General features: G+C 43.9%; 1 protein-coding gene across 9 annotated transcripts in view; it reads left to right on the top strand.

Moving 5' to 3' along the window:
- Positions 1-18482, top strand: part of FBXO42 (F-box protein 42) — a 100625-nt gene extending 82143 nt beyond the window's left edge. For 5 of the 9 annotated variants that reach the window (XM_077837127.1, XM_077837130.1, XM_077837129.1 and 2 more), the window contains 7 exons: positions 7012-7065; positions 7639-7792; positions 9806-9916; positions 10790-10886; positions 12111-12167; positions 12703-12819; positions 13087-18482. In XM_077837127.1, the coding sequence (XP_077693253.1) occupies positions 7012-7065; positions 7639-7792; positions 9806-9916; positions 10790-10886; positions 12111-12167; positions 12703-12819; positions 13087-14202 (1706 nt within the window). In that variant the 3' untranslated portion in view covers positions 14203-18482. The remainder of the gene's footprint in view (positions 1-7011; positions 7066-7638; positions 7793-9805; positions 9917-10789; positions 10887-12110; positions 12168-12702; positions 12820-13086) is intronic. The other 4 variants (XM_077837135.1, XM_077837134.1, XM_077837132.1 and 1 more) reach the window with 4 other exon arrangements.
- The last annotated feature ends 1423 nt before the right edge of the window (positions 18483-19905 follow it).

The following is a 19905-nucleotide window of genomic DNA, read 5'->3' as shown; positions in this document are numbered from 1 at the left end:
GGTTGAAATGGATTTTGACTATATTGTGAAGTTGCAATTCAGAACTTGTTTAATTCTTTCTATATTAAACTAAATTCCATGTGAGATGCTCCAGAGAGCACACCTCTCTCCTTTTCTCTACACTGTGAAGCCTGGGAGCAGGAGGAGCAAATTAACTGGGTTTTTTTCCTAAACCCAGATTACAAGGGGCATTGAAAGAGGATGGCCCTGCAAAGGAGAAACTGAACAATGCTTTCTTGACTCTTCCTTTAGGGTCTTTGTGTTGAGAAGGCCCAGTCTAGGCTAGTAGTAAATACATGTCTGTTGGGACCACTCAGAATCTCAATGTTTGCCTAGTTTTTAATGTCTCAGGACAGAAATAGGAAGGGTGATTATCAGGCACTGGTACAAGGGAGCTGAATATTTTGAATTACAGTATTTCCCAGACCTTGTGGTTTAAGGCTGAGTTGGAACTATAGTTTATCAGTACCCTCAAGGAACATTATGGAGATTTCCTCTTGACTTTCCTTCTCCTAGCACTTCCCCTGTAGTATTACCTAATTCTGATGCTTATGTTGTGATCACCAGGAAACATCATTCTCTGCCTGTCACTTTGCTTTCTGACCTCTGGACTGCTGCTCTCCCAGGCTCAGACACCTCATGTTGTCAGTTGTTAGAGCTCCACTCAGCAAACTGCTTGGGAAAGGCTTTTGAAGAGCAAAATGTGGGCTGGATCATGAAGGCAAGGACTTATGGATATCAAACTGTGCTGAAGCCCTCATGATGTAGTGAATGATGTTGAATGCAGCACACCTGTCCTTGGGACCAAGCTATGCCCCATATGGCAAAGATGAATGAAGTTCCATGTGCTAGGGTCTAAGATCTGGCTTATTAAGTATTGTTACTGTGAACCCAGCAGCCAGTGTAATAAACATGGACTTGAACATCAGACCAGCTGTTACAGATCATTCAGAATTAGTGCAGTGGATTTCATTGTTTGACAAGTAGTACTGGAGAACAGGAGTTCTGAATTCTTTGTTTTCCAGGGGATGTGCATTATTTAAGCAATAACTTGACAGTTGATGCTTTCTTTGGGGAATTATTTGGGGTGGTATTTTAAGAGGTTGAAGGCAGTAATTTCAGCCATGCAAGTACAACACCCTCCATCAATGTGCACAGCTTGTTAAATCTCATATCTGTTATAAAATTGATTGACAGCCACTCAATTTGCAGGTTTTCCTGGGAGGAGTTGCTATTGGGTGTGGATGTTAGTTATGAGATGAATTGCACAGAATCAGTCTTAAGACATGAGCTTTTCAGAATTGTTGCACAGTTGTAGCAAACTTACTGTAAAAACACAGGAGAATTTTGATTAATTACATTCCATTGCAGTTGCTCATATATTGCCATTGGCTGATTTCACGGAAGGCCAAAAAGCTTGGGAAACATCTACACTGATTAACAATGGCACAGAATGTTGCTTCATGTATCTGATTATCCAGATTTCATCATCAGATCTCATTGGTTTATATCCTTTCTTTGGGGTAGAGGGCAAGGAAGTTTAGTTAAATTTGTTCCAATGACTTTGTGTCTGATAAGATTAAGTGCATGCAGGGTTAAGTGCAGGATTATCCTGAAGGGTGAAATCCATGTGGATACCCACGCCTGTTCAGAGTTTCTCCCATGGAAAATCTGGCTTCAGGACAAGAAATTGGTCTTATTTTCTGCAATTTCATTGCTCTGATTGTACTGTCTTTATCTTATGCTCCAAGGTTTACCAGTACTGCTCTGCTTTTACCAAATGGCAGTGTCCGCATGTGTTGAAAAGTCACCACTCCCCTGATCCTTCAATCTCTGACACTTCCAGTATCCCTGAATTTTAGGGGGTTATTTTGCTGTCTTTCTAAGGCCCAGCAGCATGTTGGTGGCTTCTCTGCAAATGCTTCTCCCCCTTTACAATTCGCTTAATAAAAGTTAGAGGTAAAATAAAGCCCCTTTCTCTGCCAAGGCAGGGTTGTTGCTTTTCTAGTGTCTTGTCCAGTTTTGTTTTCAGTGTTCTTTTTTAAAGGCTGTTGGCACCAAGAACTTTCCTTTTCCGGGAAGGAGAGAGTGGGCGCCTATGTTGCATTTGGGAGCAAGCCTGCCAGTGTGCGTCCGCTGACGTGTGGTAATGTACCAGCACACTAAATACAACTGAATAGATAGTGCTTTGATGTTGCAGCTTGGGCTTGGAAGGCCACCACCGCCTGGCTTCAGAGCCTGCGCTCCAGCCAAACAGCCACATCTACACAGTTACTTTTAGCGCACTAGTGTGAGTCTGTGACCTAGGCTGAGAGGCTCACTTCCACACACTGTGTAGACATATTGGGACATGCCTGGATGTCTCTAAAGCCGTTAAATGAACTGTCGGGATTTGGGAAAGTGGGAACCTGTGAGGTCCTGCTGTTTTTCCAGAAAATTCTCACCCTCTGCTGTGAGTTGCTGTTCTCAAACAGGTGATATGACCAATAGCGCTGGAGAGGGGTGTTGCTAGAGACCCAGTTGCCATGCATGCTCCTCCAACCATTAAATAAAGCTCTTTCCAAATATGAAATCGTAATCTAGACTTGGAACCTCCCTAGATAAAGTCCACGAAGTTTCCCCTTAGAACATTCTTATTTTCTCTTATTTAATTTGTCATCATGAAGGCCTCACTTCATGGTGATTATTCTGTGGCCTGAGGAGCTTCTCTGCTGGTCCTTCTGGAGACATGCTGGTAAAAGGACAGAGCTGGTTTTGAACTTTGCACATCACATGCTACCACGATGTAGCTCTGAGACTACTAGACTGTCCATACCCCAAATGTACTATGATACGTGTATTTTAAACATTGAAAATACTTGCAATATAAGCTTCTGTCTTAGATAGTTTCTGGTGGGACTCTGTCTTGACTAGAATCGCTACAGCTGTACTGCTGTAGCAGTTGAGTGTAGTTGCTCACTAGAGTCACAGAAGCAGTTCTCCCATCGCTGTAGTTAATCCTACCTCAAGAAGTGGTAGCTAGGTTGGCAAAAGAATTCTTCCGTCAACCTAACGCTGTCTATACTGGGGGTTAGGTCGGTTTGACTGTCTCCATGGGGTGAGGATTTGTCACATCCCTGAGCAACGTAGCTGGGTCGACCTAAATTTTCAGCTAGACCTGGCCGGGGGGGGAATACTTTTCAAAGCATCCCTGGAGGCTGGAGAGTGCCTCTTTGAAAGATTCATGTCTGCTTCATGAGTTGGCAGATTCATCAGTTGAAAATTAAGTAACCAGAAACCTGGCAGAAGCATCTCGCCAAGCAAAAAGGTGCAATGCCGTGTGTCCTTGAAATGTTTAGTCATTGCTAGGCCCTCTGCATCCTGAAATCCTTACCCTCAAGGAAAAGGATCCAAGAATTGTGCTTCCCATAAAGACTCTTTACATCAGTATCAGTGGTGAGCAGGGTTGAAGCGGGAAGTATCCAGAAGTCAGCACAGTCAGCTGATGAATGTAGCTAGTAATTTATTCTAAAACAGAGCCCACTAGATCTGTCTGTGGTTGACAACTCACCTTATAGTGCAGGATTTCTTAAACTGGGGTCCATGGATCCCTGGGGGTCCATGAGGGTACTCCAGGGGGTCTGCAAGCCCCACAGATGAACTCCTCCCCCTCTCTGCCAGCACCTCCTGCACTCTGGGGAACAGCTATTCAGGGCGCACTCGGGGGTCGGGGAGGAATCCTGTCTGGGGCCACCGGCCCCACTGCTCAATTCCTCCCCGTGCCTCCTGCACATCTCGGAACAGCTGTTCCCCAGCATACAGGAGGCGCTGGGAGAGAGGGAGAGGAGTGGGGATGGGGCGCGTTCGGGGGAGTGAGCGGAAAAAGGAGGGGCAGGGGTGGAGCAGGGGCGGCAAGAGGAGGGGCAGGGCCTTGGGGGAAGGGGTGGAGTGGGGACAGGGCCTGGGGCTGAGTGGGGGGTTTGGGGTCCATGAAAGATTTGAAATCAAAATGGGGGTCCTTGGGTTGCTAAAGTTTGAGAACTGCTGTGTGTCACTCTGCTTCTAACAGACAATTAAAGTCATAAAGAAAAATAAGCCCACCTGTGTTGAAGAACTTTATTTTTGCCTTTGAAATGCTGTTAAGCAAATTTTATAAAGTTGTTTGAAGGAGTCATTTTGCATCTCCAAGTAGTTGAGCCTGTCCCTGTGACGTTTTTGATGGCATACTTCATCTTTGCATTCTGCACGCTTGAGACTTGGGAAGTCAGAAAGGCTGCCTGTCAGTTCCCTTCTTTGGAGTGCACAGTCAGAACTCTTGTTTCATATTCTTCTCCAAGAAGCTCCTGATCTTTTCAAATGCCTGAACTTGCAAAGTGACATGGGGAGTCAGTAGACAGCCAGCCAAGGAGACTGTGCTTAGTTTATGGTGGGTTTAGCACGTTGTGATGAAGTCATTTTCAGATTAGCGTCTATCACGGTGGTTTCTAGTTGCATTTGTTAGCCTTTTCTCTACTGGGGACTTTTAGATAAAGAATCTGCTGCTGCCACGACAAGGTGCAATGTGGTTATTCTATTGCTCAGAGCAGAAACAGCCTTCTGTCACTCCCTTGCTCGGTCACAGCTTGATCAGTGTGGTGTATTCTTCTGTACTTTATTTTTCGCAGCTATTCTCTGGTTGATGTTTCCATCTTCACATGAAACCATGTAGAACTGTCTCACATTTATCTGATTTCTAGATTAACTCTTTCTGAAAGTACTTTCCTGGCTTACCAAATTGTGATTTCTCCTTCGTGTCAGAATAAAACCCCACTCCAGTAATGCACCTGTTCACCATCTGTTAGTAGACCAAATGTCTCAGTCAGGGCCAGATTCTGCCCCCATGGACAGGTGGACAACTCCTGTTGACGTGGTTGGGGGTTATGTGTGTATCTAAGTCAGGAATTTGATCTTCAGGTCATAGCAGTGACAAGATTTGTCACTTTACCTGACTATACATTATAGAGGAATCAAGTCAGTCTGTTATATTTTTGTAGTGATTTCTTCCCAGGTTCCCAGCTCTTAGCACGCTTTTTTTTGTTTCAAACTAATTTCTGACCCATTTTAAGAACTGATCAGAATGCATCTTTAGCTTTGGAGTTGGTACCAGCATATTAATTGCATACTTAGAAACTGAGCAGCCTTTATTTAATACGGAGTAATGTTCTATTTTTATATTATTCTTCAATAGAAAAGAAAGATATATTTGCCTTTCTAGTGGGAGATAAACTTTTGCTAAATATCTGTTGTCATCACCAAGGTAGGGGATTAAGCATACACTATATTTTAAATCTTTCTGTGATAGGAATCCATTAATTCTACATTCACCTGGGACCGGTGGTGTAAGAAGACAATCTCCTTGGCTAGTTCCTTAAGACTGGTGGGTTCTCGGAGCTCTTAACGCAAAACAGTTGCTTTGGGAAAATTTAATTTTGTATGGCCAAGTAATTAGCGATGAAAAGTGGATATTGTTAAGAATTTGATCAGTGGCATAGAGCAATCAAATCTGAACCACTTCATTTTAGTCATTAAGGAAACTAAATATTTTTGGAACTACTGTCAATATATTTTAGTGTGTGAATTACCATTTGGGCTCCATGTTTTTCCCCCTTTGTCCTCCATCTGACAGCAACAGCAAAATGTGCTCATGCCTGGAAAAAAGGGATCCTGGGGCGCAGGGGACAGTCTGTCGTCTTGTTTTGTGTGGGGGATGCTTTCATGTAGGCTTCGAACTTCCTGTCACTTGAGATTCAGGCTTGGACTAATGACTTTGCACAGCTGTAGCACCTTATATCCAAAGCTCTCAAAGCATTTTACAAACATTGAGAGAAGTTTCACAAGTCCCCTGTAAGGCAGGAATGTTTAAATAGCTGTTTTCACTTCTCAAAAATAGAGTCTTGGTTCTGTGTCTCATTACCTACTGAAATATGCCTCTGTATAAACTGCTCTATTAGGACCGTAAACTAATTAGCTTGGGTCCGTTAGCTCAGCATTTTAGATGGTAATAGAACATTTTTGGCCAAATGCATGGGCCTTGCCTAGAACTGCACATCAGTTTCTGCAGTCAGGCTTGCTTAAGTGTGCATTTCTAATTTCTCTTTCTAATTGTGGGCACAGTTAGGTTTTTATCCTTGCTTTGTGTGGTGTGTCTCCTTACAGATTATGTTGTTATGACCTTGCTACAGGGTAATGTTGTGAGAAGGTGCTAGAAAGCTTCTCTGCAAAGTACAGGGAATCACTTCAGATCTGCTGATTGACATGGGAGTATTTGGGGGGAAGTGTCACTGTGTCTATTCTGCCTGGGACAATTTTAATATTTGACTGGGAAGTAATACAGAATGTTTTATACCTCAGATTGTTTGTTCAGCAAGGTCACGCATGGTGCAGCATCTCGGCCTGTTAGCACAAGGAAAGTTTGTATTTTCTCAGTGAATTGTGGCAGGTTCCCTGATAGTTCAAAGGGATGTGATCCTTTTCTAACTGTTCTTGGGAGAGGACTCTCTCTGCCTTGGAGAAGACTATCTCTGGCCAGTTCAAAAATAGTCATGTTAAGAACCAATTCTGAGTAGTACGACTAATTACAAAGACAAGATGTAAAAAAAAAAAAAAAAAAAGTCAAGATTATAACTTTTATAATTTATTGGGGGGCGGGATAGCTCAGTGGTTTGAGCATTGTACTGCTCAACCCAAGGTTGTGAGTTCAATCCTTGAAGGGGCCATTTAGGGATCTGGGGCAAAAATTGGGGATTGGCTCTACTTTGAGCAGGGGGTTGGACTAGATGACCTCCTGAAGTCCCTTCCAACCCTGATATTCTATAATTCTACGATAACCAGTCAGTTCAGTAATGTACTGGCGGCGTGGAGTGTGAGGCGAGATCAATGTTCTTTGTCTGGTTTAGTAAAATAGAAAATAAAAGCCATCTGATGCTTGGGTAATATGTTGCAACAGATTTCAAGCCCTGGGATACAGCCACTTTTCCCTCTGTTTACATGCAGCAGCAGTGCAGCCCAGAATGCCTCATCTGAGCTACATAACCAAGACTGGGACCAGTAAGCATTTAGAATTTTAAATGGAGTAAATCTAAGATAACTTACTTGTTAGATAAGGTGCTTCGTATTGTAAGAATTCTCTCCTGCCATCTGTAACCTGCAGTCTACCGTTGCTCCAGATTCTGAGATGTGACTGTTAATCCCTGCTGGGAATATGTAGGGTTAATTTTGCAACTTCCTAGCTCTGTAAAATGAGATTCATAATATGCTGTGGCTTGTAAGTACCAGGAGATATTCCTTGGGGAAAAGTTACTAGTTATTTGGAGATAATTATTGCTTTTATTCAGCACCAAAGCAATAATTTAAAGTGATATGTTAGAAAGCTAGTAATTTCCTGTCACTGACTGACAGATGTTTTGCCATACGTGAGATGTGCTTTCAGGCTTGTACTAATTACGATGACACAAATTGGCAGTAGCTTTCTTTCCATGCTCCCTACTCTAATTTTGTCATCTTTTCCTCTCTGCCTTTTAGAGGGGAGGTTCCATTTTGTCACATAAGATCTGTGCACAGCTTGGCTGCTGGTTTGAAATGCCGTTTGCTAACTTTTTTCCTTTCTCTGCTCCCCTCCAGGTTCTTATCCGTCACCTAAGGCTGGGGCCACTTTAGTGGTGTATAAGGACTTGCTTGTGCTGTTTGGTGGGTGGACGCGGCCAAGCCCCTACCCTCTGCACCAGCCGGAGAGGTTCTTTGATGAAATACATACCTACTCGCCTTCCAAAAATTGGTAAGAGAACATCCTAAGAGGCTGGATTGGAAATATGCCTTTTGCCTTGAAAATGTATCCATACACTCTGTGTATACATACGGAGCTGCTCTTAAAAGCTTGGCTGAATCCCTCTGACCGACTTTGCTTGTGGAGACATAGGAGGAAGGAGAAATGAACATTCCCTGATCTTGGGTTAAATGTCCTGAAGCTGTTGTGACCCTGGGTAAAATATCTAGCGAAGTAATGTCCCGAGACGTGAAGAGCCAAGAGTCCTACTGTCTGAGCTCCCCGATGGCCATAGCTTCCTTATTTTCTTAGAGTAGGAACTAAAATGAAACTAATCCATTTTTTTTCTTAACTCCTTCCTGCTGAGGCTATATAGGTGCACAGTTCGAGAGTAGAAGTAGGTATTTGGAACACGTAGTTCATTTGGTCATACATTTTGATTCTTTATTATGTGTTAAGTCTCTCTATTTAGCTTTTTTTTAACACCTAGGGATTTTACTTAAAGTAAAAAATTTGAGAGGAATAAGATGAGGAAGAAAAGGGACACGTGGAACGGAAGAGGAGGAACAGACGAAGTCTCACATCCCAGGTGGTATTTCGGATTTAGCTGGCGGAGGTGGGAGTGTCATCTGTATCTCCCTTGTATGGCCCCGTCTGGTCAGGACATATCTCAGGATTAGGATGGAGGAGGTCTGGGGTCACAGGAGATGGTGGCGAAGCTTTCTCCAGTAGCCAGTCCAGGCAGGCAGACCTCCTATTTCTGAATTGCTGCCTGCTCTGTCAGCCTTTAAGATTAGCTAGGAACATCAGAAAAATATATTAAAGATGGTAGCAAAACTCTTTTTCTAGTGTCTCCCCCCTTCCCAGAATAAGTGCTCACTTACAACATACTTCCCTTCAGAACTGATGTATGTGAGCTAATGCCTTACTAAAGTAGCGATGAATCCTACCTCTGTTTCATATGGGCATTTAATCACCAAAAGGCTCAGTCATCTATTGCAGTTGTGGGCAGTGTCTTTAGTGTGCTGTAGGTAAATAGTTAATGATAATAGTTGAGGACAAATTTAATTGAAAATACCAGTACTACCAATTTAAGATCCTCGTTCCTTGTCATGTTAAACAGTTTACAGCAAGCTAACATTTTCAAATACTAGCTTTTAGTAATATTTGGTCTTTGTAGACGTTTTTCCTTGAGGTTTTCTTCTCTGTAATAAAATGTCTTTTATGAACCTGCTGTTTCTTGTGGCATTATTTAGACTTGAGCTAATTCTTTTGAATTGCTGATCTCTCTGCTCTTCAGATTGCATAGAGGGCCTTTCCTTCGTACTTGCCTGTAAAGTGCTATGCCCACTTAAGGAGCTAGAAACATGTTTAATTCCCAAAGGGATTTATTTGGTACAGATCTAGAGCCAACAAAGTAAATGTATTTTCTTTTCCATGTTGCTAGCGTGTTCTCTGACAACTGACTTTCCCAGCACAACTACACTCCAGTATGAGCTGAAGTGCCTTGGCTGTACTTTAGTTTGAAAACAGTACTACGTATTATCATTAACTTCAGACCTGTTTTGGTTCCAGACTAAACTTCGTCTGCCCTCCATTCAAATAATGTTGCTGGTTCTGATACCAGAGCATTTAGTCAAAATGCTCTATCTCAGGTTTATCCTTTTTCTGTCTCTTCGTTGTTTGCGTCATCACCTTGTTTTATTTCATGTTCATTTACATTTTATAAATCCCTGCTCTCCACACTGTTGGTGGCCTCTGTGGTATTTGATACATAACAAATGATACAGTGCCCCCCCTTTTCAATAAGGCAGCGTTTAGATCTCGGGGGCTAGAAATTGCAACACCAGAAAGTCATGAGCCAGTGCACTTTCTCAGGAGGCAGTTTTCCATTTAAGGGTGTAAGACTGTTTGTTTCTAAAAAAAAAAATTGGCCATTTGCCTTTTTCATCTCTGGAGGAGAAATCTGAGGGGAATTTGTAACATAATTCACAGATTTTAATGTATCCTCACCTGTTTCCTTAGGTGGAACTGCATAGTGACAACACACGGCCCCCCTCCCATGGCAGGCCACTCCTCTTGTGTAATAGACGACAAAATGATTGTCTTTGGAGGTTCCCTAGGATCTCGGCAAATGTAAGTTTATAACTTTTTTCCCTCAGAGGTATTACTGGGAACCTGTGAATATGAAAAATGAGGAACAAACATTGGGTAGGGTCAAGTATGGTGTGGGGCAGAATTGATGCAAGCTTTTCACCCAGGTCTGTGACAGTGCATCATGATCCTACCCTCCCCCTCTGCTGTGCCAGTGTCTAGAGCTGAGCTGGTTCATTTTGCTGATTCATACCACGTTGTGAAGTTGATAAGCATTGTTTAGTGAAACCACTGAGCCCACATGGAGCTCCAGTGAAGTCAGTGAGGCTGTGTGCCGTGGTCCACCCACATTGAGGCCTAGACTTCCACCTGGGAGGATTCGAGGTCAGAATGGCTCTTAAAATGAAAGTGAATTTAGCAGTCTCTGCTAAGGGCAGTTTATCCACTTCACAGTGCGCTGCGTCAGCAAGCTCCGTTGAAGAAAGTGCCCTGGACTGGAATAAGGGAGGGGAAGTCAGGTTCCTGGCGCATGGTTTCAGCTCTGGGTGGGAAAGCTTGTATTTATGAAAATACTAAATTGTGGCGTGTCTGTGAAGCCTTGGGCCTGCTGCTCCCCACCTCCCCATTGCTGCCCTGTCTTGGAACAAAGCTTAATCAGTACTTGATGCATGCTCCTGATTGGCTGCTGTCCCATTACTGGTTCCCTTCTCTGTGGTAACCTGTGTGACACACCAATACACACACATCCCCTGCTTGTGGGAGGAATCAGTTTAACTCTGCTAATGTGCCCCGAGGTTTGAGCACTACTGTCTAATGAAAACAGTGCTGCAGTTTTCCTAACTGTTGCTTATTTGAGATCCCAGGGGACTGGGTCTCTGTACCTCTGGTTCCACGTTTGTCATCTTGTCCTTGCAGGAGTAATGACGTCTGGGTTCTGGATCTCGAGCAGTGGGCTTGGTCGAAGCCAAACATCTCTGGGCCTACCCCTCACCCACGTGGCGGCCAATCTCAGGTGACTGTCTCCTGCAGTTATTCAGCAAACATTGCAGTACCTTGCGGTGAGCTCTACAAGGAGCTCTAGCTGCCTGCACGAAGTGTCAAGGATAAATTAGAGAAGCAAAATCCCATCGCGCATTTTGTGATCAGCTTCCCATCCTCACCCGAGGGGCTTCTAAAAAGTAATTCCCCCTTTCTAAGCCATCTTTGCAGTCTCAGCATGCCAGGCCTTTGCCCCCTTTCCACCTATTTCACTGCTTTGAGAGGATGCATTTTTAAAACTTCTTGATGTTGAGCCAGTTTGTAAATATCTCCGTGTTTTGTGCATGTGCCAAGACTTGTGATTAACATGTCTAAAAAACAAACCTTCCCATTTTAACATTTTAAGCAAAATACTGCAGTCTGTCTCAACATATAAAGGATCCATTTGTGCTTGCCCTGTGGGGGACCCCATGGATTACCAGACCCACCAGATTTCAACTGACATGGACAGTGCCCAGTAAGATCATTAGTTCTCTGGAGCCCATCTTGACACCCTGCATAAGCCCTACAACATGCATGCCAGAGCGTTGCCCCAGATTCCCCATCTCCTGTCCTGGGAATGACAGGGGGAGGGATAGCTCAGTGGTTTTGAGCATTGGCCTGCTAAACCCAGGGATGTGAGTTGAATCCTTGAGGGGGCTGTTTGGGATCTGAGGCAAAAATTGGGGATTGGTCCTGCTTTGAGCAGGGGGTTGGACTAGATGACCTCCTGATGTCCCTTCCAACCCTGATATTCTATGATTCTGTCTGACTTTGGTACCAGCAGGGCATTGATACTGCTCTCCTCACCATACCACTCAGATAGCATGGTGATGGGGGCCATATAAATACAGACCATGGGCATTTGAGTGCTAAATGAACAGAGTTAAGTTCCCTAACTAGTTCCCTCCACTTAGCAAGTTACATTTTGACTCCACCTCCTGGATTCATTGTCCATGTATATTAGGTGGAGTCACAAAGGTGTCAGAGTTTCAGACAGGCTGGTGAGAGAGGAAAGGTTGCGCCAGCCCTTAAAGGAGGTTCTGTGAGTAGGCTGGGGCAGGAAGGATGTGATGGGTACATTGAGGGAGCTGGATGAGGATGTTGCTTTGCCTAGGGTCCTGCAAAACCACACAGCTTCATGATAAAGCAGTGATGGTCTTGCTTAAAATATTGTTGTATTCTCCCAAATCTGTAATACTTTTCTTTGCCCCTTTAGATCATTATAGATGATGAAACCATTTTAATCCTTGGTGGTTGTGGCGGTCCAAATGCAGTAAGTATATAAAGTGTGCAAGCACGAACACCAAATGTGTGCCCCTTCCTTGTATGACACAAGCTTCTGTATACGGCCATAGTGGTCATAGTTGCACGTTATCACAATAGCAGCTCCATAGGTCAACTTCTTGGTGTGCTGCAGAGCAATCTTGACTGGTGGGCGTGGCAGCTGAATTGTAGACTTCATGTAGTTGTCACCCATGCTACAGTTGCCCATAAATAACTCCTAATAAAATGCATTGCAGGTCTCTAGCACCCATGCAGGCATCTCAGAGCAGTTTACAAACATGCCCTCTGCGATAGGCCAGAATTAGAAATTGGATGAGAAACTTAAGGCACAAAGAGGTGACTTGCCCTTAAAATCCCACAGTGGTAGTCAGGGATAGAACCCGGAATACCCATCCTGTGCTTTCACTTCCAGGCCAGGATTCCTTGCCATCTGTAGGAAGATGGCTTCTGGAAATCTTTGTTTCTGGGGAAGATCTCTCTGCACTAAGCCTAAGTTTCTGGTTTTGTCACACTTTTCTTTGCAGCTATTTAAGGATGCTTGGCTACTGCACATGCGCACAAATCCCTGGACATGGCAGCCATTGAAAGTGGAAAATGAAGACCATGGAGCCCCTGAACTATGGTGTCATCCCGCATGCAGGGTAAGGGGGTCAGAAATGGGGCAGGGTGGTATTACAAAGAGGAATTTGTCATGAAGGAAAGCTTATTTATTTGATTCGGATCTCCTGGCTCGTTAACATGATATGGTCTCTGCAAGGGTGTTCTCATGTGGAATATCCTGTGACTGCTGGTTCATTGGATGTTTGGTTTCCAGCATACGTTTTTCACCAATGCGCCAACACACCCGTAGGGGTTTAGGAACATCTCTGCAGCAGTTTGTAATAGTGCACTCATTTTTTGTCTGTTAGGTGGGACAGTGTGTTGTGGTCTTCAGCCAGGCTCCCAGCGGGAGAGCTCCACTTAGCCCCAGCTTGAACTCTCGCCCGTCTCCTATCAGTGCCACGCCGCCAGCCCTGGTTCCTGAAACACGGGAATACCGCTCTCAGTCTCCAGTCAGGAACACCGACGAAGCTCCTTGTGTGAATGGCCGCTGGGGCACCCTGAGACCTAGAGCACAAAGACAGACACCATCAGGCTCCCGGGAAGGGAGCCTGTCCCCATCCAGAGGGGATGGGTCACCTGTACTGAACGGTGGGAGTTTATCCCCTGGAGCCGCAGCAATGGGGGGTGCCTCATTGGACAGTCCTGTACAGGCCATATCGCCCAGCACACCTTCTGCTGCTGAAGGATATGACCTGAAAGTTGGACTTTCCCTGGCGCCGCGACGAGGATCGCTACCAGATCAGAAAGATCTACGCTTAGGGTCTGTAGATTTGAATTGGGATCAGAAACCAGGTTCTGTTAGCTGTCAAATGGATGCTGTGGACAATAGGACAGTTGGTGGAAGCATGAGAAATCCCCCAGAGCAGACAAATGGAATCCATACCCCACCTCATGTCACTAGTTCCCTACCAGGGGCGGTGTCACCAGGTGCACTCCGAAGAAGCCTGGAGGCTGTCAAGGCCCTGTCTTCCAAAGGTGCATCTGGTTCAGCAGCATTAAGTCCTCCTTTGGTGTCTTCACCAGGATCCCCTGGTAGCCAGAGTGGGAGCAGTGCCGAGGTGGTGCCAGCACCACGCCCGGGCTCCGCCCAAGGGGATGGCCATTCCTTACCTCCGATCGCTCGTCGCTTGGGCCACCATCCACCGCAGTCTCTGAATGTCGGCAAGCCTTTGTATCAAAGCATGAACTGCAAACCCATGCAGATGTATGTGCTAGACATTAAAGACACCAAGGAGAAAGGGCAAGTCAAATGGAAAGTGTTTAATAGCAGTTCCGTGGTGGGGCCACCAGAGACCAGCCTACACACTGTAGTGCAAGGCAGGGGGGAACTGATCATATTCGGTGGCCTAATGGACAAGAAACAAAACGTGAAGTACTATCCCAAAACAAATGCCTTGTACTTTGTGCGAGCAAAAAGATAATGTGGCAAAAGCTGTTCAACCCTTTCCCTTCCTGCCCCATCCCCTTACCATGGCTTTCTTTTTTTAACCCTTTCTCTGTCACGCAGGCATTTAAACTGTGAACTAGGGAACGACAAACCAATAAAATCCAAACACAGTTTCAGCGCTGCCCTCCAGTTTCCAGTCTATGATCCTGGCTCTGGGCTTGGTTCAGAAAGTCCTATTTTTAAAAAAAAAAAAAGAGAATATTCTGTTTACAAATGGGGAGAAATCTCCATTCCAGTGGGATGAATTGTTGCTGTGTTCTAGCAGGAGCTTCACTGCGCCTTATCCTTTGCTGGTAACTAGACCAAGAATTTGGGGTGAGTGGGTGGGAAAACTTCTAGGATCCAATAACTTCTTCAGAATTTTTCAGGAGTATAGAGGGGCCCTCCTCTCTATCTCTACAATTGCAGTTCCTATAGGGATGCTGGTAAGAATGGTCTTCGAAGAACATACTGAATAGCTGCAGGCAGGAGGCTGTGTGCTTGTATGCACTGACAAATACTCATGCTTATCTGTTGAATGTGGCTGCATAATGAAAATAGCGCTTTTTTTAAATCTACCAGTATTGCAGCCATTACTGTAATCCTTAATCTGCAAAATGACACAGATGCCTTTTTTCCTAAATGCTTTGGCCTGATAGAACTATTCTTGTCCGATACAATGAGAGAGTTAGAAGGGAGAAAGGACAGTTTGACATTGAAATGCCAGGATCATCCAGAATTAAATTTATACAGCCCACCTTAGTATTCCACCGGGTAAAGTCCTGCACTAGATCAAACCAACAGCTTAGATTGATGACTTTGGAACCCCTGATGGTCTTGAGTTGCAGGCTGCCGAAATAGTGCATACAAATACATCATTGACGTTTGAAAACAGTAAATAATGGAAATTACAAATTTTAGAATGATTTGTACATGCGTGGTTAGGATGTTTTATAAGAATCAGTAGCTATGTGCATCCTTAAAGCTTGACTTCTACTTTTTTTTTCCCCCATAAGATTTTGTTCTGGATCCTTTTGTTATCTTGAGAGTGCTCCACTCCGTACTTGTACCTGTGCAGACAACTGTCCTGCAGGCACTGGGATGTCTTAGGTCATCTTTGCTTATCAAACAGAAAGAACATGTGTACAGGTTCAGATTGCTCAAAGTACTTAAGCACATGTTGAAGTCCTGTTGACATTAAGCATGTACTTAAGTGCTTTGCTAAACTGTAGCCACACAGACCATATTCAATTCTTTTTCATAGCTTGTTTGAGCTAGTAATTTATGCGGTTACTACAGTTCAAATTCCCTGGTTCATGCTTACATTAAAGTTATCCTGATGGATAATGCATCGGAAAATAACATTAATCCAAAGTAACATTACAATTATATCAACCAACCAAAGCAAGGGAAATTCAGACGTAAAGCTGCTGCTCCATCCTTTACTATAGATTACATTTTATCAGTTTGCTACTCCTTCAGTCTTACTCCAGAGTGCTTTCTTTTCAATTACTTGGAACTTTTTATAGCTTTCTTTGAGTGTACAAGACATTTTGGCAATCCTTGAACTGGCAAATTTTAGTCTGGAAGGGATTTTTTCATCCAAGTTACAAATACCTGCAAAGTAAGGGTTGAAGTGGAATGCTGGCCCAGCATTAACAGCCTCCGGGGTAATCACTGATGCTGAGAATTCAGTTACCTAAATCAACAAAGACTTTAGTTCAAATCAATTCTGATTCCTTTTAATGTACACTTTTGGATGAATTCTCTTTCCTTCCCTCTGCAGCTTGGAAGAATTGCAATAGAGACCGGCTGATCCACAGAGGGGCACCAGTTTGCCATAGGTTTCTTTCACTAGCCTGTGATCCTGGCTACTTCTGAAGCCTGCAGTTTTCATCGGACATTGTGGATTGTTAAATCTGTTGGCCCCTGTTCTACAATAGTCTCCACCCACACAGGGCCCTGTTGTAGTTGCTGGGGCTCCACACATTGCAGGATTCAAGGTTTATTATTTTTACGACTCTTTCTAAAGCAAAAACTACTTGTTGCTCACACCAGCAGGTTCAGAAAGTTGGCAATGCTGGTTTAAAAAAAGCAGGGGGAGGGACTGACAAGCTAGGCTGCACAATGTCTCATTAGACAATAACGAACTAGAAAATACACTTTGAAGCCAATACTCAGACCTGCCTGAAAGTTATCTGCCCCTGCGGTACACCACATTGTGGTGTTAATACTGAAGCACAAAGCTCACTTTCCCTCATCTCATTATATCACGATGGTCTCCAGCTTTGCCTTGGCCAGAGATGTTGAGAACTGTTCCAGGTGCATTGTAGGGCTGTTCAGAGAGAGGAGCATTTAGTTAACTACTGAGCACGCATAGTCCTGAAGTGGTGGTTGAGCGCTGAGAAAATGTTCAGAAACTGCCTGTATTCCTTGAGCAGACTAATCACAAAATAAATCTTAATACATACGTGGCATAAAAGTAGGAAATCCTTTCCTAATCACAGTGAAACCTGCACACTGGGCAGATCTGTGATAGTTGTCATTGCATTGGATGTACCACGAAGTGGCTCCTTTAAGATTTCCAATATGATTTTGGTTGGACTTTTAACTGTCTCCACTGGGCCACTGAGTTTTGCTGGACCTTTGGTGGTCACTCAAAACAGTTTTCTAAATCTAGAATCACAAGCCTTTTTAAAAGAAAAAAATCCTTCTCTAACTCGAGTGTTCTTTCCCATTCTGCCCCCGCTGAGAAGGTATTTGTTTGTTCAACAAGCCCCAAATGGTTTCTTTGAACCTGATGGTTTAAAAATGAAAGAAACCCAACCATGGCTTTATATTTATCTCCAGGCCTCCAGTAAAACCTGTCTCTGTTAGACTGAAAGGCACTGAAGGTACCTCTTTGTGAACTGCATTTTCAGCACACAAGCCTGCTTCAATTTCTGTGTTCATCTTGAGTGCAAGAATCAGTTTTGTAAAATGCAAAGGTTGTGGTGGGGTGGTTTGAAACCCTTTTACGGGACAAAACAAATTCAGTCACTGTTGGTTTGTTAATGCTGGACTGGGTTTAATGCAAACCTGGTCTATCTCCCAGATCCTCCAGTGTCACTTGAGCCTTGAAAAATTGATTTGAGGGTGTGAGCTATATTTGAATGCACGTTTAATGCTGTTATATAGAATCTTTATTAAGTCCAGCTCTGATTATATTTAACATGTAAGCCAGTTTTGTCTCAATTAAATGAGACATCCCGCCTTACAGTATCTTTATCAATATTTAAAATGTTCTTCTCGAAGGTTTAACCCCTTCCATGGCTGCAGAGGGGCTTTTCATGATGATGACATTGGGTTGACTGCTGTTGCTTAACGTAGCAGAGGTGGGTAGCCAGTGTTTGGGGTTTTTTTTTTTTTTCCTCATCTGCCCCAGCTTGATCAGAACTCCATTGTGATTTCCCTATACAGGATGACATTGACATGTTTCATTTGCATGTCTGTCTTTCACCCAGGGTTTTTTTGAGAGCAAAAACTGAAAGTTTTAAAAAGCCAACTGCTAGTGAATTTACACTATCTGTCACTATAGGATTTATACCCTTCCCCACAGACACACACATCATACCCCAGCCCTCAAGTGCTTGAAGTTCACTGCAGAAGATAAAACTGTACAAAGTGACATAGGAAGTGGTCTGGGCAATTATAATAGCTTCATACCAGGTTGCAAGCCACATGGAAACTGTAAGGAGTCTTCCCGGTCTTGCTTGTGGCATTTCCCAATTCATATTTCCATCTGTTCTAGTCCGTGTGGTGATCCTGGCATGATGATGTTTCATTGCTTTGCTTCATTTGTGGCCTCTTTACCAACACATTCATGTTCTGCTAGGTCAGCAGACTGGAGTGGAAGGACCCAGGAACACAAAAAGCAGTCCCTTTGCCTTTCCCTCCTCTGCCCTGTGTGTGTTGCAGAAGGCATGTTCTGCATGGTTTCAACATGGCTCCCAAAGTGGTCTCTATGAATGACAGAAATGTGGGTCTTTATTTCCTCCCCCATCCTGTCCCCAGACAAACAGGTTTCGTGTAATACGCACAAAGTATGATCCAATGTCGCTGGTGCTGTGACTCAGGTGTACAGGATGACTTTGCCCTACTCGTCATTTTAGGCTCATCCAAGTGTAGGAATGAAAAGTGGATTTCATTGATATTTAAATGTGTAAATTTCATTTTTGTTAATGTTTTCCCCCAATGAATTTTTAGCAATTTAACAAATAAATAATAATAAAAAGATGGCTGGCAGTTGTTTTTAAATGACTGGGTTTTAAATCTATTTTTCATGTAAACTCTGTATATTGTTCCAGTGGCATCTATTGGCTTTCTTCCCACATCTCGCTCCCTCTGTGCTGTTTTTTCTCCCCCCCCCTTGTCCTAAAGGGCTTGTTGCTATGACAGACAGCAGACAAGCCTTAAGGGTTAAGTTTTGAGATTTAAATTGAGACGGGGAGGAGTTTTATTGTTTCAGTTAAATGGATCTGTTTCGTTGCACTGCCTTCCCTTACAAGAGGACTATATGATTCCTTTTGAGTAAGTGGGCCGGAGTCAGGCAATTCCTACTATGAGATCCTCAACGCCCTTTGGTTGGCTCTGTACCTTGATATCTCTGATCCTATGCCTTGTGAGGCCGCTGGAGGGGCTATGACCTCACATCATGAGTTGTCTTTTTCCAATTTCTCAGCTGCCCCTTAAAGGGCTTAACACAACTTTGAAATAACTAAAATAACAGAGGTTGGCTATTTTCAAAGGAGCCAAAGGGATTTGGGCACTCAGTTCCCATTGCAATTCAGTGGGAGTTGGGGCCCAAGACCTTAATCCCCCACCCAGTGAACTCCATGGTGAAGCTCCCATTGACTTCATTGGTGCAAGATCAGGACCCAACTTGCTTAGCCTCTCTCAAATCTCACCTACATTCTTGCACAGGGGCACCGTGTCCAAATACAGTAAAAACTTGATCTAGTTTATCAGGCAACCCTTTGTCTCATGGGGTGCTGGGTGACTAACTTTCAGAGGTCCTAAGCCTCCACAGTAATGCGCTGAGCCCCCTTCACTTCAATGCGTCTCTGAATCAGGGCTTGAGTGCAATTTTTTTCTCCCTTTTCAGGACAATTTACTAACCAATTCAGACCTTTCAGAAGGCACCATGGCAGATTTTGTGGTACATCCAAGATTGGGATCTGAAGGGAGGGGGAATTATACCCCCAATATACAATTAAATGTCCAACAATAAAGTGGTGCGGCAAAAACATGCAGCGCATTCCTATACAATGGGGGAAGATTTTTCAAAGGCATAGATGATGGCAGGTGTCTACTTTTTGGTTTGGTTTTGCCTCTGAAAATTTCCCCATGGGTCTTTGGTTTTTACCCATCTAAAGGGCAAGGGCTTAATTAAACTAAGATCCATGTTGATGTGGGTCATGTGTGGTGCTAAGAGGAGCAACTGTCTGAATGATAGTCACTAGTACAGGCTTTTCTTCTGCTCTAGGGTAAGGGAAATGTTCACGAAACTTGGCTGTGATGTATAAGCGTTGAGCCATTGTTTTTCTATGGAGTGCCCGTGGGAAATGTTACTGTTTGAAGTTGGTAATGGAAACCCCTTTACGTAAGAGGGGAAAAAAAGGAACCGTTATCACAACCCTGCCTTTGAAACTCCCGTTGT

The sequence above is a fragment of the Eretmochelys imbricata genome, chromosome 18, assembly GCF_965152235.1.
Source record: "Eretmochelys imbricata isolate rEreImb1 chromosome 18, rEreImb1.hap1, whole genome shotgun sequence".
NCBI lineage: Eukaryota > Metazoa > Chordata > Testudines > Cheloniidae > Eretmochelys > Eretmochelys imbricata.
This window is presented reverse-complemented; position numbering and strand designations above follow the sequence as displayed.